This window comes from Trichosurus vulpecula, chromosome 8, assembly GCF_011100635.1.
Source record: "Trichosurus vulpecula isolate mTriVul1 chromosome 8, mTriVul1.pri, whole genome shotgun sequence".
Classification (NCBI taxonomy): domain Eukaryota; kingdom Metazoa; phylum Chordata; class Mammalia; order Diprotodontia; family Phalangeridae; genus Trichosurus; species Trichosurus vulpecula.
This window is the reverse complement of record NC_050580.1, coordinates 200,196,470-200,223,660: the sequence shown is the minus strand read 5'-3', so window position 1 is coordinate 200,223,660 and position 27,191 is coordinate 200,196,470. Positions and strand designations below refer to the sequence as shown.

General features: G+C 41.3%; 1 protein-coding gene across 1 annotated transcript in view; it reads left to right on the top strand.

The window, feature by feature from the left end:
* Positions 1–661: 661 nt before the first annotated feature.
* SLC30A4 (solute carrier family 30 member 4) overlaps positions 662–27,191 on the top strand; it is a 39,845-nt gene continuing 13,315 nt past the window's right edge. The window contains exons 1-6 of the mRNA XM_036734851.1: positions 662–1,332; positions 1,850–2,369; positions 7,363–7,509; positions 20,825–20,978; positions 22,038–22,251; positions 23,922–24,027. Coding sequence (XP_036590746.1) covers positions 1,982–2,369; positions 7,363–7,509; positions 20,825–20,978; positions 22,038–22,251; positions 23,922–24,027 — 1,009 coding nt within the window. The 5' untranslated portion in view covers positions 662–1,332; positions 1,850–1,981. The remainder of the gene's footprint in view (positions 1,333–1,849; positions 2,370–7,362; positions 7,510–20,824; positions 20,979–22,037; positions 22,252–23,921; positions 24,028–27,191) is intronic.

Here is a 27,191-nt window from a genome sequence, read left to right as displayed (position 1 = left end):
ACTCCAAGATGTAAATATTTTATAGGCAATGACAAGAATTTCTGTAGCACTCCTAGGTTTATAAAAAGTTTTCTTCACTAGGTGGTTGGTGCAAGTATTGTCTGGAGTCATTTTTTACCGTCGGAGGAATCAGGGTGTGAGGAGCTTAAGTGACTTGCCCAGGGTCATACATTTGGTGAACAGAAAGGCTGCGGTCGAAGTCCGCGGTTGCCTCCGGCTTTAATTTTTTAAATCCTTAATTAAAGAGTATTCTCGGGCACTGTGTAAAGGACGACAAAACTAAAGCGGGACACAAGCACTGCTGACTCCCCCAAAGGCAGGCCCCCTCTCCCTTATCTTGCCTGTGCAACAGATTTTGCCAACTGGCCGGGCCTGTTCTGCTACAGGCCTGCAGTGAGAGAGATCTGATTTAAGACTCCTGCTTATCCGGGCTCATCGGGTCTGGCGTTGCACGGGAATCCGAACCAAGACCGCCTCGCGGCTCGGGGGCGGGACTGGACGTAGCACGAGGGGATGCCGCACGAGAGGCCGCTCGCTTTGGCTGCCACGGAATTGGCCGCGAGGAGCCAGCAGACAGCGACCCTCCCCGCCCCGCCTGGAGCGGGCGTCCCGGCTGGTCGGCCGGGTTGGCGAAAGCGGAGGCCTCGCCTACAGTGGGCGCAGGAGCCTGGGGAAGGCCTCGCTCCGCGGCCGCAGCGATCGACTGCCAGGGCACAGAGACGTACAGCTTAGGACTCCGGAGCTCGGCGAGCTAGAGACCCCTCGGGCGAGTGTGCGGAGCGGGAAGGCACTCGGGGGTGCGCGCTCGGCCCCGCCGTGAGCGCGCGTGTGCCTCGGGTACTGCAGGGAGGGGGCCCTCGCTCGCTCTGCCTCCCTCGGCCTCCGCCCCGCCGTCCCCGGCCTGTTCTCGTGCAGACCCCTCCCTTTCTCGTGCGGCTCTCGCTCGGTGACTCCGGCGCACGCGCGCTGCCCCTCGCCGAGGCGGAGGGGGTGGACCGCCCGGGAGCGCAGGGGCACGGGAGCGCGGGAGGCGCCCTCGGTCCCGGAGGCTGCGCTAGCGCAAAAACTGTCCGACTCTGGCGGAGCCGGCTCCCGGAGCGGCGCGGCGCTGACCGACGTGCATTGGCCGCACCGCCCCTTCCTCCGCTCTCCTCTCCCGTCCCCTCTGCGCTTCTACATCCCAGAGCTGGATAAAGGAGCGGGGGAACGCCAGGCTGACCTTGCTGCAGAGGGGCGGAGCGGGCCGAGGCGGGCCGGGGAGATGACTTCTCTCCTGCGCGGAGGCTCCCCAGCAGGCGTCGGGCAGGAGGGCTCGCCGCGCCAGCGCCCCAGGTATCTGGCATCGACTTCGCTAGTAATGGGACGCGGCACTCCCCGGGGAGGGAGGACCCTCCGGGGTGGCGGGGGGTCGAGCAGTGAGGGGAGTCCCCGGGCTCGGCCCCCTGAGCTGTGGTGAGGGAGAAGCTCCAGCCAGGGCGCTCTGGGTTCCCTCTCGGAGAGCGAGCGGGCGACCGTGGTGCCGGTGCGTGGATGGCACCGGCTTCCTAGTGCGCCCATGGGGAGGACCTCCCTCGGGGCTCCGCTTCGGCTGCCTGCCTGGCTTTTGTCCCGTCTGGGAGCCCGTGCCCTACGCCTGCTGTCCGGACTCTGTCCCATCTCCACCAATCTTTTCCCCCGCCCCCCGCGGGCGCCCTAACTTTGTGGGGGTTCCCCAACCCCAAGCGCAGCGGAGCAGAGAGCTGGGCAGGCGTAGGCTCAGGTGAATTTAGATGTAGTGTTCCAGCTGGGGCATTTAAACCAGAGCTAAAGGTAGCAGACGCTTAGTTTCTATTTTACTCCCTTTTCCTAGGATGGGAAGAAACAGACGGATGTGCCCTACCTAGAATTCCATTTCCAGTGAAGAGAAGTTGGTGACTGGTAGTCTCCAGGCAGTGCGTGGTCTAGAGCAGACAGATCCCCGATCCCAGCCATCGCTTCGGCCATGGCCCGAGCCAATGTATGGAACCGTCTTAGATCTTGGTGGAAAAAAGATGATACGCCTCCATTTCTAAATGACACTAGCGCCTTTGACTTCTCGGACGAAGTAGGGGATGAGGATTTCCCCAGGTTTAATAAACTTCGAGTTGTAGTTGCTGATGACGGCCTGGAGACCCCAGAAACTATCAATGGGACCCACCTGGCCTTCCAGACGGATGATGATTCCTTACTGGATCAGGACGTCCCTTTGCCCAACAGCCAGCTGGGTTTCAAAGTAGACCCCTGTGACAATTGCCGGAAACAGAGAGAGTTACTGAAACTGAGGAAGGTGAAAACCAGGCTCACCATAGCCGGTGTTCTTTATCTGCTCTTCATGATTGGTGAACTTGTGGGTGAGTGTGTTACCGGCTTTTTCCCCTTGTGCCTAGCCAGGAAAGACAATATAAAATTGTTAAATACTCGTGACTTGAGCTGAGGATAGTTCACGTTTAATTATCAAAGATACTGTCAGCGTGTCCTGATGTGCAAACCAACTTAAGGGCCTAAAGAATGAGGAACATATATTTCGAGAGGACATTTTTCTTAGAACACATCTACCATCAGATGAAAAAGATTGAGATTTTTTTACTGAGTTGTATTATTCACTTCTTTTTTTTTTTCTGTTTAAAGATGAAGTTAAAAGTTAATTTCTACATCCTGACCCATTTTTAGATTCATAAATGATTCTCAGACCTTCATCTCTGTGACTAAATTGTAAGATCCCTGTCAGATGAAAAAAAAAATCTCTGCAGAAGAATTAGTGTCGCAGGAAGTCATTTGATTTTTCACAGTTTGACTTAATCATGGCAGAATTCAAGACTAGAGCTGGAAGGAACCTTAGAAATCTTCTAATCCAGTCCCACAGCTAAGGAAGTAGCAGGGCCAGGATTGGAAATCCTATTTCTACCACACCCTGAATTATGGTAGTATCTTCAAATTCCTACCCTTTGAGTCCAGGGGAACACCAAAACCCCTTAAAGTAATACTAGCTTGCATGGACTGATTAATTCATCCAAGAGATTGATCCTCAGAATAATAACAGCTAATTATTATTATTATTAATTATTAATATCATTAACAATAGCTAGCTCTGTATTATTTATATAGCTCTTTTTACAAATACTGTCTCCATTTATCCTCACAAGAACCCTGGGGAAGGTACATACTACCATCATATCATCTCCATTTCACTGATGAAGGAACTAAGGCAGACGGAGTTGACTTGCCTAGGGTCACACGCACATGGAGTGTCTGAGGCTGCATTTGTGAGCTCAGGTTTTCTTGGCTCCTGGTCCACTAAACCACCTACCCACCTCCTGGGAAATAATTTAAACATTAAAGACCTGAGATTTTTTTTTTTTGGAAAATTACTATTTTGAAGACTTCATATATCTTATTCTCTTTTAGGAGGAAGATAGAGAGGATAGCAGTAGACATCCTAGTGTTTTGTGCATTCTGTTCATTTTTTTTGCTTTTTGTTCAGCTGTTTTATACAGCCACTCAGTGTAGCTGCTGCCTGTCCAATCTATTTATTAAAGGTACTCTGCTAAGTGCTGTCCCTCAAAGATAGTTTTTGCTAAGTGGTATTAGTGGAGGAAAGATGCTTCATTTTCACACATGAAAGAGATTTCATTTTCACATGGTATGAACCATGATGTGTATGATAAATGCCAAATGATGCTGAAATTTTTTTTTGCCAGCAGGGTTGATTCTCATGACTCCACTTCTGAAACACTTGACTCTAAGTCAATTAGTTGGAAGCTTGGGAGTCAAGTGTTATACATAGTGCAAGGGATGGCTGGTGGCTCCCTTTTACAACTTTATTTTTTTTACAAGGCACTACTTTAGGGAAAGAGGTCATAGAATTTTGACATATGAGAAGGGCTTTCTAAGAGGGTCTTAGCATCTTCCTGATCTGAGAAAAGATACGGACTTAGATGACTATTCAGCTACCTAATACCCCTATGAGGCAACTCTGTTTCAGAAGAATTGAGAGTTGAGAAATAGTTTACTATTGAAAATTCCCAAATACACATTGATAGCTCCCAGATTGTCTTTATGAGAATTACCCTATACAGTATGTCACACCCGTAGTCTCCCATCTACTGTGAATAGGAGATGCATTTTCTCAATCCTTCTCTGAGGCCAAGCTTGGTCTTCCAGTGTTCATTGCTCTTTCCCTTTACTTCGGACTCGTGTATAGTTCCTGGTTCTGGTAACTTCCTCCTGCACCACTTCATATCAGTCTAACTATATTTCTCTAAATTCATCTTATCCCCGTTAATTATGTATCAAATCATATGTCTTCCCGTAGTTAGGATTGAACTCAGAAGGCAGTGTGTATTTGAATCCTCCTCCTCTCACCAATTTTCTATGTTATGAAGAAATAGAAATGAATTTTATACTCTTATTTTCTTAGTTTTTTTCTCCATTATCAGGGATAATTTTTCTTAATTCATCCCATCTGTGTTTCTTATTGCACAGTAATATCTCATTATATTCAAGTAGCCATTTGTCAATCAAAGGACACCTACTGTATTTCTAGTTCTTTGCTACCACAAAAGTGCTACAGTGATTACCTTGTAACACACGGGACCTTTCATTGTGATTTTAATCTCCTTGAAATGTGTATAGGCATAGCAGTGGAAACTCTGGGTCAAAGACACTTTAGTCAGTTGTGTTTTTTTTTTTCAAAGCACAATCCTAAATTACTTCCCTGGACGTTAGATCCGTATATAGCCCTACCAGTAATGTATCAGTGTGCCTTTCTTTCCCTGTCCCTCTAGCACTATTCCCGTGTGCTATGATATTTGCCAGTTTACTAAAAGCTTAGATTTTTAAATTTGTATTTCTCTTTATTATTATTATAGATTTAGAACAGTCTTTCTCATGGTTGTTGTTCACAGTTCTTTTGAAAATTATTTGTTCATTTCCTTTGACCTTTGGGAAATGGCTGTTGATCTATTTTTTGTTAATTCCCTATACATTTTGCATATCAGACCTTCATAAGCAATACCTAATACAGACATTTTTCAGTAGAAATAGGACTTTACAAGGCAAACTGTTTTTGAAACTCCAGATTTGAATGTGAGAAGTTGTTAGTCTACCCCCAAAAAAATAACAGCCTAGGCCCCTGACCGTAGAGTTAAACTGATCCATTGGTACCGAACTCGAAAGGAAGTATCTCTTCGGATATTTCTCTCACCAGTTTTCTACGCATATTCAAATTATGAGAGCAAATAGAAATTTTTTTTATGCTGTCTTTTGTATTCCCTGAGTTTCTCCGTTATCCTGGATAATTGAATTTACAACACAGTTTGCATGTGTGTGTACTTAGCACTGTGCCTGAGACATAGAAAGCTCTTAACAAATGCTTGTTGACTGACCGACTATACTTGAGCATCTCCAAATGGACTTGAAGAGGGAAGGACCTGAATTCCAGTTTTGCCTCAGATACTCTAGCTATGGGCCCCTGTTACTCAGTCTCTCAGCCTTTCATCTGATAACATCTGCCTCAAGGGTTTGGGAGGATCAAGTGAGATACATAGTGCTACATAAATGTTAGCTATTGTAGCTTTCAAAATGGACCATTCTGAAAAATACCCCCCTTTTCTCACCTTCTACTTCTCCAACTGGTATTAACTCTGCTTTTTTTCTTCCATTTTCCTCTAAACCCCCATAAGTATGTTCCCAGCTGGTTTTCTATAAACCAGATTTCTGAATACATGTAAAACCTATTTTCCTATTGACCTTTGTTATTAGTGTCATAGATATATTTCTCTGGTATTTTTTTGGGGGGACCCTGATTTATGATAAGATCAAACTTAAGAATGGTTCTACTTCTTTTCCTAAAAAGCTTTTCTGATAAAAGAATCAACTATAGGACTGTTTGGTACACTAACTTAGTAATGGCCTAAAGGAAAAACAGTCACTGAAAAGCTTCGCTATGTCCCTCTTCAGTTGCTCAAACTCTGCATCCTATAGAAGTGAGCTTTTACAAGTGAACATGTGCATCTAAGTTGGGGGTTAGAGCAGGTGAACAAAGGCAAAGGCAGCGATTCAAATTACAGTTCTGAAAAAGGGACACAGTTGGTGAGGGAATCTTTGCATTAGTTGTCTTTGGTAAGGATCTGATATCAAAGTGTGCTGCATTCTTACTTTTTGTTTAGTTATATGATAGGGCCAAATAAAAAATTACCGCAAAAATAAGACCAAGAACAATTCCCCAATGGATAAGTGATCTGAGGATGAGAAGAAACAGTTCTCAGACTTATGAACTCAACGTTTATATGAAAGACTGCTCCAAATCACTAATAAGATAAATGCAAATAAAAACAACTGAGAGTTAGCATAGGGGAACCCTCTCCCTCCTCACCTTGGGTCAAACCATTATGAGGGTGCAGTGGACAGAGTGCCTAGAACCGAAGTCAGAAAGAACTGAGTTTAAATCTGGCCTCAAAACACTAGCTGTGTGACTCAAGGCATGTCATGTAACCCTGTTTGCCTCAGTTTCCTCATCTGTCAAATGAGCTGGAGAAGGAAATGCCAAACCACTCCAGTGTCAATCAGTCAAACATTTATTAATGCTTACTGTGTGCAAGTTTCCCTCTTTATTCCCAGTGCCTTTATTACAGAGGTGAGAGATAATAGGTGTACAGATCAAATATTTTGCTGAACTGTTTAATCTTTGTTCCCGAATTTGCTAGTTTGGACAAAGGGATGCATTCTCAAATGAAAATGAAGAAAACAAGGCATCAATTAAAATATTAAAAACCAAAATCCAGCTTTAACTAAAATGAAGGGGCCTGAAAATTCTGTAAAGTGAGTCACTGGATACTATCCATGGAATTAGTCTTCCTAGTTAGGCTTTTTTTTTTTAAGAGTAAATTTCAAAATATCCTGTGTACCAGTTGTCAGGATAATATAGTATTAAATAGTTTATAAAATTCATTTTCCCTATGTTGAGAGGTATTGCTGTAGTCTATTAAAAGATGTCGTGTGTCTGTAGGCAAAACAGTTCACTTGAACTTTGTGGTTTAAGTAATTTGCATTTTGTAGATGAGAAAGAGGAATGGACAGAATCCCACCTGAAATGAACATTTCTTTGCAGTGGAGCCCTATAGCTGAACAAGCATTTATAAATGCCTCCTGTACATAAGGCACCATGTTAGAAGTGGGGCTACAAAGACAAAAGCCAGTCCTTGCCTTAAAGAAGCATATCTCTATATTCAGAACTTTAATTAGAATCTTATTAGAACCTTGCAAAGTTTAATCTTTCTAGTTTGCTAATCTTTGTTATTGGTTATTGACTTACTCATTCTTATTTTTTTCTTACTTCATCTTAAGGTGGATATATCGCAAATAGTCTAGCAATCATGACGGACGCGCTTCATATGTTAACTGACCTCAGTGCCATCATACTTACCTTGTTTGCTTTGTGGCTCTCGGCAAAATCACCAACCAAAAGATTCACCTTTGGATTTCATCGTTTAGGTAGGTGAATTGGGGTTGCTATCAGTTTATAAGCGTCTTTAGCATAACTTGATTAACTGTAGCCCAACTAACCCAAACTCTCAAATGAAATTTTAAGGAAATTTTCTTACGAGAGGCACGTGCAGACTGATAAAAGGTATTTTTGTTGTTGTTCTAACAAGAGCAGCTTTGTGGGTATGTCATGAAGTTTGTAAATCCACCTAGATCTTTTATATCTTCTCCATCTATAATACTAAAGAGATTGGTATTTTTTGTAGTGATCCTGGAACATGACAGAATCTTTGATTATCAAAGGAAGTTTTGGTTATGTTCAGCATACCCTGCTGCTTACTAAGGCAAGAAAAGTTTACTCATGCATTTTAAAATTTCAGGATGGGGTCAGACAGATTTTCATTTAAAACCTCAGCACATCAAAACACTCTGTTTCCTACCATTCTGGTTAGACACTTTTCTTTTTTTGCTATAATGTGATACAAATGGGTTTCTGATGAGTCATTAAAACCTTAGAAGATTTTGAACTCTAACCATCTCTGTACAGGAAGCATTTTGTAAACCTTAAAGAAATGTATAATGTCAGTATAAAAGTATCTCCTGCAAGCACATACTACAAGTATGGCACTTTTGGCTCCTAACTTCTTCTAAAAATGAAAATTGTACTTTTATTTTGTACTATAGACTTCCCTTCTGAAAGATGAAGTTTGCTTACAGTGAAACTGATGCATACTTGTGATCCTTTCTTATTCCCTTTATTATTTAATTACTGTGTGTTACAGTTTATAATTGCTTATAAAATAATAAAATTAAAATCAATAGATTCTAATTACACAGGAGAACCAGCATGAACAAATGCTGTGGATGCAGGACTAGGAAGGGAGGAGTTGCCAATTAAATTAAATTAATACCTTCCGTGGCTGCATTAAGAGCTGTAGTTACCCTCTTCTAGTTCAGTTTGGTAGAAACATTGCTTTGTGGAGCTAATATGACAGTCCCCCTTTTCTTTGGGCTCATCTTTTCTGGCCACCTGGATCCCCACAGGCTTTATCATGTAGTATTCCAGAGTGTGACTTGAAACTTTACCTGGCTGACTGATAGCATTTGAAGGTTAGGTAGAAGTCTGCCTTCCTTATCCCCTTGCATGCTCAGTCAGCACACTTGGGTAATTGAGATCTGAAGATTTCAGCCTTTTATGTGGCTTTATTAAGCCACTGCCTTATTGAAGTCGGACATACACATTACTGACAGGAACCTCAGCACTCACCAAGGTGTAATATATGCCTGTTCAATCAAGGTGGATCTAAAAAAGTTCTTTTTTTAATTTTTTTAATGTAGTAGAAAAAAGAAAACATGAGAAACTTAAGGTGATAAATTGCATGGAATAATGATATGTAATTTTATACTGTCATACTTCTTACCAGCTGGAATGGTCTGAGCAGTGTGGTCATTCAGATCTTTATGTAATCTAAGATTAAACAATCAGCAAGCAAAGTCCAAGAGGGCTTTGGGACTCAGGGGGCTACTCCCACCTGCTGAGGAGGTAGGCCAGGGGCATTAGAGGATGTAGCAGGAAAGTTTCACAATCTTACCTGCAGCCTCGGAGCCCTCTGTGGTAGGAAAGGCTGATGGGTGATGTTTGAACCTCCTGTGCTCTTTGGGGGAGGATTAGTGGAGAAAGTCTAGCACTCCTGTGAGAGCAGATTATCTTAAAATAGATCTGGGAAGGAGGTGAGGTAGGGACCCTTCCCCTAGTGTACGTAACATCCCAGAGCTAACATCCAGAAGGCCAGGGGCGGAAGATGTATAGAATATATCCTCTGGGACTTCTGAATATTCTTTCTGTTGGCCTGTTACAACTTCACGTTTTCTTCAGGGGGAAAGGGAGGGAGGGAGGAAGGAAGGAATTGGCTAGTCTATATAGCTAGCTATATAGTCTTGGCAAATCACTTTTTAAATGTTTCTCCATTTGAAAAAGAAGGTTGGCTTAGACAGTGGGTCCGAATCATCTCATGTGGCCTTCAGAAAGACCCGGGTTCAAGCCCTGTCTGTGATACTCTAGCTTTGTGTCACATAACCTCTCGGTGACCCGGGAAACTCTCCAAGGCTTACATGAGTTGCTCATCGTCCAGCAGCATTGGGAGAGAATTTTTGCATCAGGCGTTCCCTGAACCAATGTTCCTCGTAGGCTGGGATTCTTCCAATAAATTCTTGGCTCCTCTGACAGTCTTACAAGCCACAGTCGACTATGGATTCCATAAGGAAGGTTCTCAATCTCAAATGGCTTCTCTAGGCTTCTGCATAAATTTGAAAAGGTCATAGATGCCCACTTCTCATTCAGAAGCAGTAACAAATCACCACCCTAGAACATTCCGGTTTTAAGCACTTCAAAGAAATGCTTGGTTTGTTCCTGCATGGTAGATTTATCTTTATAGATAGCATTTAGTGCCAGTATATATGTGAAGGTGAGAGATCACAAACCTGACCAGTCCTGTTATTTGTTTGCAAGTTTCTCTCTAGAGTCAAGTGCTTCTTTTTCTTTAAAAGTGCAGAGTTAAAAAATTGGGGCAGCTAGGTGGCTCAGTGAGTAGAGCTCTGGTCCTGGAGTGAGGAGGACCTGAGTTCAAATTTGGCCTCAGACACTTGATGCATGTACTAGCTGTGTGACCTTCGGCAAGTCACTTAACCCCAACTGCCCTGCCAAAAAACAAAAACAAAAACAAAAAAAAAAGTGCAAAGTTAAGAAGGTAAATGAATGGAAAATTGTCGGGGGTGGAGTAGATAGGAGCAAAGGAAGAAGAGTCTGAAAATAAAGGCCGAGAGGAACAGTAAAAAAAATAGCCATTTAAACAGAAAATTCCGAATCTATATTGAGGGGTAAGTTTCAGGGTGTAATCTCCATAGATTTGTCATCTCTTTTGAGAAAATGGTGTAAAAGAAAGGAAATAGATTGAGGTAAAAACACCACGTAGATTGGCAGGATGGGTAAATTAAACTAGGAACAAAAGTAGAGATTTTTCTTTTTTTTTTTTTTTTTAACAAAATGCCAGGGTTCAATTAGCTTCTCCTAGGGATTCCTTCCTTGAGAGGTGAGAAGAATGTGAACTTATTCGTTACCTGCTTTGTGATTGCTAACATTTAGGTCATGCAAAATTATGTTTTCCAAAAAAGTTTCTAAAAGCTAAGCCCTATAAATTAAAGTATTCAGAGTTTATAAAAGGGGGACAAGTAGATTAAGGGACAACATAGTACATAAGGTTAAAATAGGACTCCTTTATGTTGGAATCTGGTGCAGTGCGGAGATACTGTCAGGTCTAAAGTCAAGAAGACAGTTCAGATCTCACCACAGACTCTTACGTGTAACATTTCCAAGCCTTAATTTCCTCGTCTGTCAAGTGGGGCTAGTAGCACCTCCCTCTCAGATTATTGTGAGGATCAGATGAGACTTTGGAGAGGAGGGATAGCCCATATAGAGAAGCAGGAGATGGTAACATCAGTCGTGTGGTGGGTAGAGGCAGCTTAGCTTGTTCGTGGGGAGGATGCTTAAGATGCTATCTAATAAAACGTAAATGGTTGTTAGCAGCATGGCATGATAGGTGAAGAGCTGGTCCTGAAGCCAAGAAGATGGGGGCTCAAGCCTCACCCCTGAAATTGGCTGTGACTCTGTATCTTGACTAGCCTAAGCTCATCCTGAGCTTTTATGCTTTTGATAGTATTCAGTAGAGGAACATGCCAAGATTTTGTGTTCAACCTCCTTTACCTGCCTTTGCTTCCACCCTTAGTATGTGTCTTTCCTTTTTAATCTCTAAATTGTTTGGTAAGTTCCTTGGATGTCTACATTAGCCTCTTTAGTCCAGTGGTCTCCATAGTGGGATCTGTGACCTTTATCCCAAGGGGGATATGGCCTGACCTCAAGTGGTATGAGATCTTTCAGAGAATGAGGAGATGTAATAATCATGGGATTTGTCTCTGACATAGCCTGTCTTTATCTTCAGATACTGCTCCTCTTCTGTTTGTCTTCCCAGATTGCCATCCCATATGATAAATAGTATTTTTTTGGGAGGGAAAAAACCTAGCACAACTGTTCCATACATGGAAGAAAATCTATGTGCAGTGTGTGACACTTGTGGATCTCCCGCCTCCATAAAGAGGATAGGTTTGGGGGTGTCTTCTCATATGTCTTCATTCAAGTCTTGCTGGATCTTCATTTATAATTTCCTTACGTTTGCTTCTATCCCACTTTACCCATATCCTCTCCACTGTTTCCTTCCTCTTTTTTTTTTTCATTTCCTCATATGAGTATATCTTTTTTTTTTTTTAGTATAGGGTATGAGCATCAAGAACGTAAAACTGCACTAAAACCTTTAGAATACCCTATATTCAACCTTTCTGTAAATTCCTAAATAATTTTGTCTATTGATCTTGGCATGTGGGTGATAAGTTGGTTTTGGTGTTTTGTGTTTTTTTGAAGTAAGTTTTTCCCTAATGATGTTTGATATAGTTGTAGTGGAAATAAAGGAGAGAAAGTAAAGAGTAACCACTGTTTGAGGAAAATACAGTGATTACAGAGGTGTAGATTTCCAAAATATGGGAATTTTATGTCCCTTAAAAGAGTTTGCTCAGCAGTCAGGGGCAGCAGGTGCTATCCCCTATTTTCTCTTTAATATATTTTTATTTCTTTAAGTATTTCCCAATTACATGTAAAAAAATTTTTAACAGTTATTTTTTTAAATTTTGAGTTTCAAATTCTCTCCTTCTCTGCCACTCCACCCCTTGAGAAGGAAAGCAACATAACATATATAAGGAATACACGTGAAATCGTGCAAAACATTAGCGGATCAGTCATGTTGCAAAAGAAACACACAGGACAAGAAAAATAGAGTAAGTTACAAAGTATGCTTCAGCCTGCACTCAGAGTTCATCATTTCTCTCTCTGGAGATGGATAGCATTTTTCATCATGAGTCCTTTGGAATTGTCTTCGATCATTGTATTGACAAGAGTAGCTAGGTCTTTCACATTTGATCATTATTACTGTTCTCCTGGTTCTACTCACTTCACTTTGCATCAGTTCATAGAAGTCTTCCCAGGTTTTTCTGAAAACATCCTGCATGTCATTACTTATGGCATAATAGTATTCCATCATAATTATATACCACATCTTGTTCAGCGTTTCCCCAGTTGATGAGCATCCCCTCAATTTCCAGTTCTTTGCCAACACAAAAAGAGCTACTATAAATATTTTTGTACACATAGGTCCTTTTCCCTTTTCTTTGATCTCTTTAGGATATAGACCTAGTAAGTATTGCTGGGTCAAAACGATGTACACAGTTTTATAATAGCCCTTTGAACATAGTTCCAAGTTGTTCTCTAGAATGAGTGGACTAGTTCACAACTCTACCAACAGTGCATCAGTGTACCTATTTTTTCATATCCCCTCCAGCATTTTTTGGACATGATATTTTCTGTCATATTAACCAATCTGATAGATGTGAAGTGATAATTCAAAGTTGTTTTAATTTGCCTTTCTATAATGAATTATTTAGAGCACTTTTCCATGTAACTTTTGAAAGCTTTGATTTCTTCTGAAAACTGCCTTTTCATATCCTTTGTCAATTGAGGAATGGATCATATTTTTATAAATTTGGCTCAGTACCCTATGTATTTGAAAAATGAAGCCTTTATCAGATAAAGTTGTTAAAAAAATTTTTTTCCCAGTTTCCTATTTTCTTTCTAATTTTAGCTGCATTAGTTTTGTTTGTGCAAAAACTTTAAATTTCGTGTAATCAAAATTATCCATTTTACTTCCTGTGATACTCTCTATCTCTTATTTGGTCATAAACTCTTCCCTTATCCATAAAACTGACAGGTAAAATATTCCATGCTCCCCTAATTTGCTTATGATATCATCCTTTGTATCTAAACCATTTATCCATTTTGACCTTATCTTAGTATATGAGATGAGATGTTGGTCTTTACCTAGTTTCCTACAAACTGCTTTCCATTTTCCTCAGAAGTTTTTTTTTTTTTTTAACAGTGAGTTCTTGCCCTAAAAGCTTGGATTTAGGGGTTTATCAAACACGATAGTACTGTTGTCATTTATTTCTGTATATTGTGTGCCTAATCTATTCCACTGATCCATCACTCTATTCCTTAGTACCAGATTGTTTTGATGATTACTGCTTTGCAATATAATTTGAAATCTGACACTGTTTATCTCCTATTTTATATAATAATCAACAAGCAGTTTTTAAGTACCTACTATATATTTGGAACTGTGCCAAGCATTAAGGCTGCAAAGGAAAACAAACAAAATGGGGGAAAAAAATCTTGGTTCCCAATTAGCTTACAGTCTAAGGGAATACAAGCACTATTTCTTTCCTCACAATAACCCTAAGAGGTAGATGGTTTTATCCTTGTTTTTACAGATGAGAAAATTGAGGCACTGAAAAGTTAAGCGATTTGCCCAGGATCACACAACTAGTAAGCATCTGAGGCAAATTTGAACTCAAGTCTTTCTGACTCCCAAGGCTAAAAGAAAGAGAAGAAAGATAACAGCTTAGCCTTGAAGGACACCCAGGCCAATGGGTTGACATGGATTCAGCTGAGGAGATGGTGAGCCTGAATATAGGAGAGAAGAGTGGCCAGGAGCTGCAGGGTGTTCAGATAAATAATGAAGACTAAGGAGAGATCATCAGGGTTAGCAGTTACCGCCAGACTGAACAATTTCAGTCAAGTCAGAAGCTAAAGTCAAGGGGTGGACAACTGAATGGAGGAAGGGAGTATGGACATTTCTTTCTGGGAGTTTTTCTAGGAGAGGGAGAAGCATTTAGGTTGAGGGTATCATGAAGGTTTCTTAAGGATGAGGGACTCATTAATCATGTTTGTGGGATGGCAAAGATTGAAAGTGAAAGCAAGGTAGCAGAGGGGAGCTCCTGAGAGGAAGGATCTGGGCAAATTCCCAGAGGAAATAGGCACAAGGGCACAGGAAGATGGGTTTGCCTTGTCAAGGAGCATCACTTCTTCCTCAGCCAACGTAAAGAAGGAACACGGGAGACGAAAGAAATTAGTAGAGATGCCTTTGATTTTCTCCCTTAAGTCTTAAATCTGAGAGACAGCTGTTAGGTGCTTGAGGTAAGAAAGAATTTAGAGAATTGACTGTGGAATGGGATGATCAGACATCAGTTGAGATTAGATAACAGGAATTTCTAGTGGCCCATGGGACTTCATCCTATGTTGCTGGGCAACATGGGAGTAGGAGCCAAGAAGGCTGATGATGGTACAGATAATTCTTCAGACCACACAATTAAAAAGCCCTCATTGGAGTGAATACATGGGAAAACAATTCCCAAATTAGTCTATTCACAGAGTTCCGTTTGGCAAATATGCACCTGATGCTTGTTGTGTGGGGTACAAAGTTGAGTAAGAATTCTTCCTCAGGGAGCTTACAGTCCTGTAGGAAAGAGAAAACTTGTGTGATAAACACTATAATACACTTCAGAAACTGTCGATGTCCTTGAGAGGTATGGATTCAGAGGAAGGTCTCATAATAGATTGGGGCCAATGGTGGTGAGCCTCAAAGGACCTGCTGAGGCCCAGACTTCCAGCATGCAGTCCATAGGCTAATTGTTGCCCACCTGAATCTAAGGTGAGACTTGGTCCCAGAGATTTTTAGCAAAAACTACCCACCAGTTTGCCAGTACTCATCTCTGTTGTGGTTGCAGCTTCTTAGAGCAGTTAATAATTGTAATTAGTCACATAATTCAGTTTGGCAAGAATTGTGAGATTTCTCATCATATGGCCACTACTTGAAAACCTTTTGGTTTCTCTTCACAAAGGAGTTTAAACTTTATTTGGTAGGCAGGCCGGGGTAAGCCATGAAGGCTTTTGTTCTGGGGAGTGATAAAATCAGAGCCTTAAGTCACTCTCTCCTATTTCTGGTTGGGATTCAACAGGCCAGGTGAAGTAACCATGCCTGCATATACACAGTACATTATCAGTGGTTGTCTGGTAGGCACTCTTTCTCAGCCTTTCCATGATGTCTCTCATTCTGACGAGGGATAGGGAATAAGCATTTATTAAGCACCTGCCATGTGCCAAGCACTGTGCTAAGCCCTGTACAGATTTTATCTCAGTCAGTCCTCATAGCAGCCCATAGACAGGTACTATTATATCCTATTTTACAGGTGAGGCAGGCAGAGGTTAAGTGACTCGCCCAGGGTCACACAGCTAGTAAGTGTCTAAGGATGGATTTGAACTCGGCTCGACCTGACTCCGGGCCCAGCGCTCTACCCAACGTACCTGCTAACTGCACCAAACAGAGGACCCGCACATCTGCTACCACTCCTCAGCAAGCCCTCCTCACCTGATTACATAATTGTGTGTAATGTTATATTTCATAATTATGTATAAATTAGTGCCCAGGGTTGCCTAGAACCTATTACTATGTGAGTTGGCTAGCATCTGAAAGTACTTTGAGCTAACAGAAAAGTACTGTATGATTGAGGTGGAGTCAGTTAGTACCTCCCTGCCAGTAGGAGCATTTGTGAAGTTGGAGTGGAGGTCTCATTGTAACATCATAGTATAGGCAAGCCTCCACCCCCCAAGAGTCAGGAGGCCTTGGTTCACTGTGGTTTGTTTTCCAATTGTATTCTCATGAACCAAAACTATCTAATTCCATATGACCTTATTTGTGTGTCTGTGAGAATTAGACTTTTTCAAATGGCAGCTGGGTGTTTGTATCTTTTTTAACATGCATAAAAGGCAGTTTAGCCCTGGATTCTGTGAATGTCTACTATTCTTCCAGATCTATATCCCTTGCTGAGTGTTTTGTTGTTATTTTGAAGGGGGGTGGGTAGGGGAGTTGTTCAGTGTTTGGTTTGTGTGCAGATCACAGCATGCACCTTAGCTGCATCTCTTGTACAAAGATCTGTTTTATATTTCAATTATTTGTGTGTGAAAACACCCTGGATTCATTCACCTTAATCACTCCCCCAGCCCTGTAGTTTTGTCATGGATAAGTAATTTAATGACTACCAAATAATGTATAGAGTGCAGTAGCAAAGCTTTTTAGGATTACTATGATAAGAGGCTTACCAACATTTCCATTAAAAACATCTCTTTCAGGACTTTTTAATTATGTAGTAAAATTTCCCTTCAGAATGAAACATGACCTTTCAGGCTTATTTAAGAACTAATGGGGGTAATATTAAACTCAGCAGATCTCTCCTGAGTTTTACATTATGAAACTCACTTGGGTCCCCTCTAGAAAATGAAAAATGTTACTCTTCAGGCCGGCTTTACGTGTTCCTTTTATCTTAGTAATCCTAATTGTAGATTATGTGACCTGGGGCCGACCCAGAGCTGGAATGAAGGTTCTGAGCAGGTCATAATTTGACTGTTGATTGAAAACATTTTTCTTCTTAAAACTTAAAAAAATCCACGCGTTTTCACTGTGATTTATCTACTCTGAATAGATAAATTCAACCGCCTTAATATATTTACGGTACTTTCATGTTAAGCTTAGTATTAAAATATAAAGAAACAGTCATCGGTTTTGGCAAAGCTGAATTTCTTTTTACACCTTTAAAAAAATCTTCACTTATGTAGCGAGTATCTAAGCTTGAATATGAGTCTTGGTTTCTAGAATATATTATTCATATTATCTTTTAAAGCATTTCTTTTGAATCTGTCAGTACAGTGTTTGGGGGTTTCAACAGATGATTTATTTTAGAATAAAAACTCCAGGGCAACAGTATCTCTCCATTCTTATTCCAGGAAATAAGACTGTGGGACATACATGATTTCCTTAATAATTCATGAAAAAGAAACATGGCAGCATCTCCTGAGTTACAATATAATAAAACTAGGAATCCTTAGCAATCAGAGTCATCCTAAATCTTTACCTCAGAAATACATTGTGATGTGGTTAAAAGAGCCCAGGACTCGTGACCGCCTCCAGCATTTGCTGTATAACCATGTCATCAAGTCACTTTACCTCGTCTGTAAAATGGGGACAGTACTTTCCTCTGGACCTGCTTCAAAGGGTTATTGTGAGGAAAGCACTTGGTAAATCTCAAAGCACCGTATGAGCAACAGCCTTTGTGCTACTTAGTTCTGTTGTTCAGAGCTACAGTGGGAGGATGGCTTTTAGCCTGAGACAGTGGATTTTAGTGAGCGGGCTCTCCTAGGAGAAGAGGATGGTGTTCTCCCATTGACATGGAGTCCATATACTATTGAGGACTTTGCCAAGGCTAATTTAGGATCAGGAGCCAAGATTTCCCAGTTTTAGAGAGTGTGTGTGTGGGGAGGGTCCCTTTGTTATTTTTATTTGATCTTCTTTTCCTTTATTATTTTTCTGTTTAGTTTGATTTTGTTGTTGTTCAGTCCATTTGAAACCCCTTTAGGGGTTTGGATTAGTTTTCTAAAAATTCACAATACAGTAAATGTTGTAAGGCATTTTGCATAACTGAATTTGAATTTCCAGAATTTGATTACCACAAGTATGAAATAATGTTTATGTCCATGAAGCTCCATACACTTAAACATTTGTTAATTGTCGTAGCAAATATTTTCATTAAAGACATTTCAGAAAAGAGCACTGACCTTTGGCTTGGTAGCAGACCTGGCATGAAATTCCATTTTTGACACTTGACAAATAATGTTCGGCTTTCTCATCTATTTTTTTTCATTTCATAGGAGGTGAAAACATCTCTTATGTTTTCTGATTTGTAAAATGGGTGTGTTAAAATAATGTTAATCACACACGTACACTCTCTTTCTCCCTCTCTTTTTCATTCACTCACTCACTATGTGCCAGGCACTGTGCTAAAGCACTTTGCAGTTATCTCATTTGATCCTCACAGTAACCCTGGGAAGTGGGTGTTGTAATGAACCCCACTTTACAAATGGAGAAACTGAGACAATCAGAAGTTGAGTGACTTGACTGGTAAGTCACATGACTGGTAAGTGTCAGAGACTGGATTTGAACCCAGGTCTTTCTCACTCCAGGTTCAGCACTCCATGCATTGTGCCTCCTAGTTACCCCCACCAGAATCACAGAATTTTAAGAGTTGGAAAACTTAGGAATCATCAGCTGTGCAAGGTGAGACTGTTCATGTGGAAAGGCAGTAATAACGTTTGTCAGGCCTGTCAACTTGAGAACAGTGAGAAAGGAATAGTAACTAGGGAGCTTATGTATTTTGGGGGAACACACCCGCACTGGTGAGGAGTGAATACATTGAAAACAACCTGTAGACCAAATACTGTGCTGGGTCAAACCCGGGATGCATCCCCACTCCAGCCAGTGCCAAACAGTGGTTTCTAGGACGTGGCTACCTCCATGGCGCTGTAGTGGTTGTAGTTCCTGCTGTTTTAAAGCATGAAGGACCCATATAGACTCACTAGGCTAGCTTAGTGGAGATTAGAATTCCGGGGTCTTTCCATTTCATTCCAATCTTGGCCATACCACGAACGCTGGAAAGGTTCGAACCCTCGATAGTCCTAATGCAGCTTTGTTGCTCTGCGTGTTTGTTTTGTACGTCGTCATGTAATTAGACCACAGATCTGTATTGATAACCACAGTGGCTAGCATTTTTATAACTCTTTACAAAGACGTTCTCATTTAATCCTAGCAACAAACCTGGGAGATGGGGGCTGTTATTCTCATTTTACAGATAAGGAAACTGAGGCAGAGAGCTTAAATGACCTGTGGAGGGTCACATAGCGAGTCAGTGTCTGCACTTAGGTCTTCCTGACTCTAGGTTGGCCGCTCTTCCCACCGGACCACCATAACTAGCCACCTGGATGTAATGCAGTCCTCAGAGGCCGGAGCTGGTTTGTTGTTTTGTTTTGGGCTTTCTGTATCTAGTGCTTAGTGCAGTACCTGGCACATAATGCGAATAGGAAAGAAGATTGATCACAGTGCCCTGGGAGTGTCTTTGATGGCAAAGCAGCATTTCTTGAGTCCCCAACAGGAAGAGAGTGGACTTCTGTCCAAAGCTTCAGGGACGTTTTGAGCTGCGTGACATTCCCAGAGCCGCTGTTCCAAAAGGCTGAAGCTTAACCACAATGAGAAACACCGGTGGCTGGAGAAGTCAAGTTGGAGAAGGGTCTTTCAGGAATGAGAACAATTTGTTACAGTAGAACCTTAGAGGTGATCTAGGTCATTGGTGTCAAACCCAGGGAGAGGTAGGGGCCACTAATCCCTGCCTGAGGACTCCTGTGGGCTGCATATTGACTTAGGGTTTTTTTAAAATTATTGTTATTTAGTATTTTATTCTCCCCCAGTTACATGTAAAAACAATTTTTAACATTCGTTTTTAAAATTTCCTCCATTCCTCCCTCCCCGCTTTGAGAAGGCAAGCAATTCGATATAGGTTATACGTGTACTCATGCAAAACATATATGTTATAGTCATGTCATGAAAGAGAACATAGACCAAAAAAAAACACTTAAGAAAAATAAAGTTAAAATCTGTATTCAGACACCATCAGGAATCTCTAGGAATGGATAGCATTTTTCATCATAAGCCCTTCAGAGTTGTCTTGGATCATTGTATTGCAGAGAAGAGCTAAATCATTCCCTTGACTTAGTTTTAAAGTGAAATACCGTCTGTGCTTTATGATATTTTTATTTATTTTGTTAAATATTTCCCAGTTACATTTTAATCTGGTTTAGGCCGCATGTTTGACATTTCTGATATAGACCAACCTCTTCATTTAAAGATGAGGATTCTGAGACACTGGTAGTAAGAGGCAAAGCTGGTTAGAATGATGAAACTTGGCTCAAGGGAGAGACATGAAGGGCACTTCTCCCCCATGTCTTTGCAGAGGTGGGGACTGTGATTATGGAACATTGCACTTTGTGTGTGTGTGTGTGTGTGTGTTTGGCTAGACTGTTCTGCTGTTGTTTTGTTCATTGTTATAAGGGATGGCTTTCTGGGAGGGGGTAGGGAGGAGGATACTTTGGAAAATGAAGTCACATAAAAACAAAATATATCAAAAAAAATTGGGGCAGGGCAATTGGAGTTAAGTGACTTGCCCAAGGTCACACAGCTAGTACATGTGTCACGTGTCTGAGGCTGGATTTGAACTCAGGTCCTCCTGACTCCAGGGCCGGTGCTCTATTCATGGCGCCACCAAAAATTTATTTTTTTAAAAGGAAAAAAGTCAAGATTCTAGCAGCCCAAACTAATGCCTTCCCTATGGTAACATGTTATAGTATCTCTTTGAGGCAAGAGACTAAATAAAATTTGTGTAATATTTTTATAAAATTTTGCTTAGCTACAAATATTCCTATGTAACTTTTGTGTTTTTTTTTTTACAGAGGTCTTGTCAGCTATTATTAGTGTTCTGTTGGTTTATATACTTATGGGATTCCTCTTGTATGAAGCCGTGCAAAGAACCATCCATATGAACTATGAAATTAACGGAGATATAATGCTCATAACTGCAGCCATTGGAGTTGCAGTTAATATAATGTAAGCTCTGTTTGCTGTTTTTCCCTGCTAAATATTACTATATGTCTTAAAATTTAGAAATGCACAGTAGCTGTTTGAATTTTTAATTTTTCAAAATTGCTCATCTCATTAAGTGCTAATTTTTCTAAAAAATGCTAATAAAATCACTGCAGAATCTCAGTTCCTCTGTAGTGTTGATTCAAGCGTAAACATGTTTGACTAAAACAAAATATCAGGAGAATGGCCTTGGAGATGGTAATGAGACTAAAGTTTTCACACTGAAAGTACAATAAACTATAAAGTCAGAGCAAAAGTGGTATATGTGCGAAAACTTAATTTTGAATAAATTTCACCCTCCGAAAGCTGTTTTTAACCAGCTGCTCTCACTATATATTTTTTTCAACCAAACATGGAACACCTACATATTTGTTTTAGCCAGAAATAAGCTATGGGTGTTTGTAAATCCCAGCATGCCTAATAGGTTCATAGATGCATGTTTAAACAAAAGATTAAATTTGCAGAATTGTTTGCTGTCACCCTATGTCCTTCTACTGTTTCTCCTCCTCACGTTTCTCCTATATCTATCTTGTTGCTACCCCTTTCCCTTCTATCCCACCCTTTTCATTTGTCTTCTACCTCCCTACCTGTTTTCCTATTTTTCCTCTTCTGTAATCAAATCACCTGTTGGGTGTACCTTGGTGGCCTCATGCCTATCCACATGTTTTGCAGAATGTCTTGGCACCATTCTTTTAAGGTGGCTGCCAGCACGGAGCGGGGCAGGAGTGATGGTAGATGTCCTCCTCCCTTAACTCCCATCCCTAAATACAATACAAGGGAGCTGGCTTTGAGCGCCTGAGGTCGGGTGACACGTAGAAGGCTGATGTCAGAAAAAGAATTCTTAGTTGAAATATGTAAACTCAACTTTTTGGGGGGGAGGGGAGGGTCGTTGTCTAAAGGTACTATAGGCATTAATGTTACGTTGTTGTTTTTTGTGTCCCCTCAACAGGAGACTAGTAACAAAAGTTTGCCTCTTTTTTTCTCTGGAAAAAATAATAATATTTTCTTTTTTTAAAAAAACAGAATGGGATTTCTGTTGAATCAGTCTGGTCACCATCACTCCCATTCCCACTCCCCTCCGCCAAACTCTCCTACCACAGGTCCTGGGCATGGGCACGGGCATGGACATAGCCAAGGAAGCGACAGCCTTGCAGTGAGGGCGGCATTTGTTCATGCCCTGGGAGACCTGGTGCAAAGTATCGGGGTGCTGGTAGCCGCCTACATCATTCGATTCAAGGTAACTCAGGAGCTTATTTTTACATTTAGAAATTGAATTTTCATATCAGTGTTAAAATATGTGCTCTTTTGCCATTGGGTATAGTATTAAAAGTTCTGCAAATTTGAATAAAGATAATACATTTTCCACCCCACAGGAGTGCACATTTTTCATTGATGCCAAATGAGATTTGGAAAATTACATTTAAATTGTTAAAGGACTTTTGAGCTTAGAAAAAAGTATGTATGTGAACAGGATAATTCACTTGTAAAGGAAAAGCAATGTGGGTGACTGTGGCACCAAAGCCAGTTATGTCCATCAAGTGAGATATAGAACACTTGAGATCTGATACTCGGATTTAATCATATCACCCCATGCCCTTCAGTGGCTTCCCCCACTGCTACCATCTGAAACACAAATTCCTTAGCCCAGCATTTAAGATTTTTACTATTTGCTCCAACTACATTTTTTGTCCTTTTTTCTTAGTGTAGGCATACTCTACATAAGGTTTTCTCAAGCAATGCAATTCCTTAAAAATGCTGTCATTGTATTATTACCAAACCCTCAATGTAAAGTTGTTAAACCCTTATGTCCTATTGTTTGGCCAACTGTCCCTTAAAATACTGTTTTTATGGAATTAACTGTCTCTTGTAATACTATTTTGCCTAACGTCATTTTCTAGGAACTGATAAACACTGGTAAATGGATTATACTTATATTCCCCTTCACACACTCTGTATTCCAGATGGCCTGGTCTATTTGCCATTTTTCCAGTCTCTATAGATACTTCCTCTTACACCTCCATGTTTTTGCCCATAAGGCAAAGGCAAAGAACTTGGATTTAGTTAATGTCAATTCCTCTGATGCTTGGGAGATAGTGAAGAAAATATTACAGAATTTGAGTTGATTTGGGGGAAGAGAGATGGAGGTCGGGTGGTGAGATAAGTGATGTCATGGGAATTGTTGGCTCCTAGTGAAAAAATTATTTCTACTAATACAGATTGACAACTATAATTTATAATCTTAGAAAAATTGCCTCAAGCATGGAGTCATTAAGTGAGTTGCCCAAGATCGTATGGTATCTGTTAAAGACAAGCCTTTAATTCAGGGCTGTTCTCTCTCTCAATATTTAAGTTGGTAAAGGTGAAATATATAGTTTGGTTTTTTTTTTTTTAGGCAGTCAGGGTTAAGTGCCTTGTCCAGGGTCACACAGTAAGTATCTGAGGCTGAATCTGAACTCAAGTCCTCCTGACTCCAGGGCCAGTGCTCTATCCACTCCGCCACCTAGCTGCCCAGTATGTGGCTTGTGGTGAACAGCTCTTTTTTGATACTATTATAGGAAGTCAAAGATAATGAATTTAAATTTCATCAGAGAAGCTTTTGATTTTACCATTATTGTGAGATTCTGAGACATGTTACCAAGGGAAGAACAGATGATCTCCTTATTTGGAGATCTATCTTGAGTAAATTTTGTTACTACCATGTAAGGATCTGATTTTTTTCTGGAGTAGTTTGAATGCTGCATTGCTCAAGATATCGGCGCTGAGTGACCTTGAATTCCTTTCGATTTTGTGTATTTTTATATTTTCTCATAGCATCATGTTCATTTACAGAGAAAAGTAGAAAAGTATTTTTTTTTCTTTAAGAAAAGATGTCTACATTTTTTACTAAACCTTGATGTTCCCTTTCAGCCAGAATACAAGATTGCCGATCCCATCTGTACTTACATATTCTCATTACTTGTGGCTTTTACAACATTTCGAATCATTTGGGACACAATAGTTATTATATTGGAAGGTAAGATCAGTGTTAAACTCCCACTTAAGTGTTTTGTCATCCGAACCTTACTGGGGTACTGCTCAAGGCCAGGGACTCTGCCAACCTTTCTTTGAGAAGGATTAGGGTATTGTCATTTCAGAAGAGGTGATTCAGAACCTTTTGAACATCTGGGGAGAAAGGTACTGTGCAAATACCAATACAGCCAAATCTTAAGTTACCCATAGTTGGAAAATCTTGGTAAAATCCTGACACTGTTCCCAAAATCTATATTTTGGTTAGCATCTTCACTGATCTTTTCTATCCTTTGTCCCTCACTGTGAGACATAAGCCAGTATCAGAGAGCCTGTATTTTCATAGTCCACTGTGTATGATGTCTTCCACTAAAACCCCCTTCTGATGCCTTATCCTGGCAAGGATGTGTTCCTGGATTTTCAAAGGACATGACAGGAGGGAAGAACTCCTGTTGGAGTCCTTCTAACTGGAGAGCTTTCAGTGACAGGCCCGTTGATGGACTATCTCCTTAGTACCAACATAGCTAAATCTGGAGCACCTTTTTCACCAAGCTGTCTGTAGGTGATGAACTTACCAGCTATTGTGATTCTCAAAGACCTGCCGTTAAGCCATAGAGGGCAGGCAGTATGATACAACAACGTTCAGTTGTTTTTCAATCATGTCCAACTCTTCGTGACCCCATTTGGGGTTTTCTCGGCAGAGATCCTGGAGTGGTTTGCCATTTCCTTCTCCAGTTCCTTTTACAGAGGAGGAAACTTAAGGCAAACAGGACTAAGTGGTTTTCCCAGAGTCACACAGCTAGTAAGTTGCCACATTGGAACTTGGGAAGATGAGTCTTCCTGACTTCTAGTCCAGCGCTCTATCCACTGAGCCACCTAGCTGCCCCTGATCAAACAGAGACCACAGGCTTTGAAGACAAATCCTCTGACAAACTGTTGGTATCTGTGTGATCTCAGGCAAGTCATTTAATCTCCATAGTGCTCAAGTTTTCCCATCTGTAAATCAAGGGATAGCTTCAGAGGTCACTTTGAACTCTAGACCCAGGATCTGATAAGTTTGTCCCTCTGGGTCAGGGAGGCACTACACACACCAGGGAAATCCCAGATTATTACATTGTTGGTCATGGTGACTTCATTCCAAGAGGCCTACAATGTAAGAAGGTACCCATTCTGATGACTCCAAGACACTAATTAATATTATGAAAGACTAATGGTGACATCCATGTTTTACGTACAGCGTAAATATTGTGTCTTTGAATCCAGAAATTTTGCCAAAGGATCTTCATATCATTTCTGAATGAAATAATTGTGCATATAACATAAGCCAGAGAAATATAGATAAGAATCTCTTAATGAATTTATTTTGCTTCTCAAAAGTTTTGAGAATATGGCAGGTGCCAAGATTTATCCAACCCACTCATAACACTTCAAGGTTAAAAAGAAAAAGTTAAAGGAATTTATTTAGAGATAATTTAGGAACCTCCTCTGGCAAGTGAGGGGGAGAAAGATTATAGAGCTACATTTATTAAAGCTTGAGCAGAAGCCAGAAGTCTGAGATTGCCACTGGAGAAAGATAATACACCCAGAGCAGAGCTTGGTTGTGACAGATCTGCTCTAATGTACTAACCCGATGAAAATGGAAGATGATGATAAATGATAACCAGCATTTACATAACACTTCAGGTTTGTGAAGTACTCATAACAGCCCTGGGAGGTAGGAGGGAGGTCCATTATCATCCCCATTTTACAGTTCAGAAAACTGAGGCTGAGAAAGGTGAAGTGACTTTCCCAGGGTCACACAGCTCGAAGTGTCCAAGATGGGATTTGAACTTGGGTCTCTCTGACTCCCACGTCCAACACTTACTGTTCCATCAGATTCTGCAAATTCCCCATTGCCTATTGTTGAAAGCCCAAACTCTTCTCTGTGGCATCAGACAACAAGCACACCGTATGGGCCAAGACCTGTACAAGGCTTTGGTAAAACAATACCTGCCCTGAAGGCGTTCACATTCTAATTATGGAGACGGCATACCCATTTTGGGGCGTGTCCAGAACACATGGAAAGGAGGTACAAAGTAACCCTGCAAGGGACCTTGAGGGAGGAACAGGAGGCAGCTTGTGTTGGCATGTCGGACCACCTCCACCACCATCTCTCTTCAGACCCTGATGATGGGGGACAGCCCAGAACCCTGAACCAAAGAGCCCTGGGAATAGTGACCTTCAGAAGAGGCATTTCTGTCTGCTTTGTCGCTATACCCCAAGAACCATGGGGCTTTTCATCTGACTTGCAGCTGAAACCTCCCATGTATGTTGTCTCCCCCATTAGAATGAGCTCCTTGAGCACAGGGACTTTTTTCTCTTTGTATTCCCAGCACTTTAGCACAGTGCTTTGAATGTCAGTAAGTGCTTAGTAAAGGCTTCATGCCTTCATACATTCAATCTGGGAGGCCCTAGCAGCTGGAAGAACGCAGAAAGGCCTCCTGGAGGGTGGTACATGATTCTGGTTTCGAAGAAAATCAGGGATTCCAAGAAGAGAGCAGGGAAGGAGAACATCTAAGGCATTGGGACGGCCAGTTGCAAAGGCATAAAGATGAGAGATTGAGTGTCATGTGAGGAACAGCCAGGTAGCTAGAATGCATAGAAGAGCTTCATGTGCCCGACGGAGGGGTTTATATGGAATAAACTGACAGGTAATAGGTTGTTGCTGGGTCTTAGTAAGAGGGATGCCATGATCAGGTCTGCACTTTGGGAAAATCACTTCGATAGCTGCATGGAGGGTAGATTGGAGTTGGGAGAGATGACGGGAGGTGATGAGGACTTAGAGGAGGGCAGTTACTCTGTGAGAAGAGAAAAGATGGTGTATCCAAGAAACACTGTGGAGACAGACAGACATGATTTGGCAGCTGTGATTGGATCTGTGGGTTTAGTAAGGAATTGCAGATGACACGAAGCTTGCAAACCTGAGTGACTGGAAAGATGGTGGCATATTTGATAGCAATTGAGAAATTCAGGAGAGGGGAAGGACCTGTTTGGGGAAGAAAGAAGGAGTTCTGTTTGGGACGTGTTGAGTTTGAGAGGCTGATAGGACATCCTGGTGGGCAGTTGGCAATGTGAGCCTGGAGCTAAGGAGGCTCTAGGGCTAGATGTACGGGTATGGGGGTCACGTATATA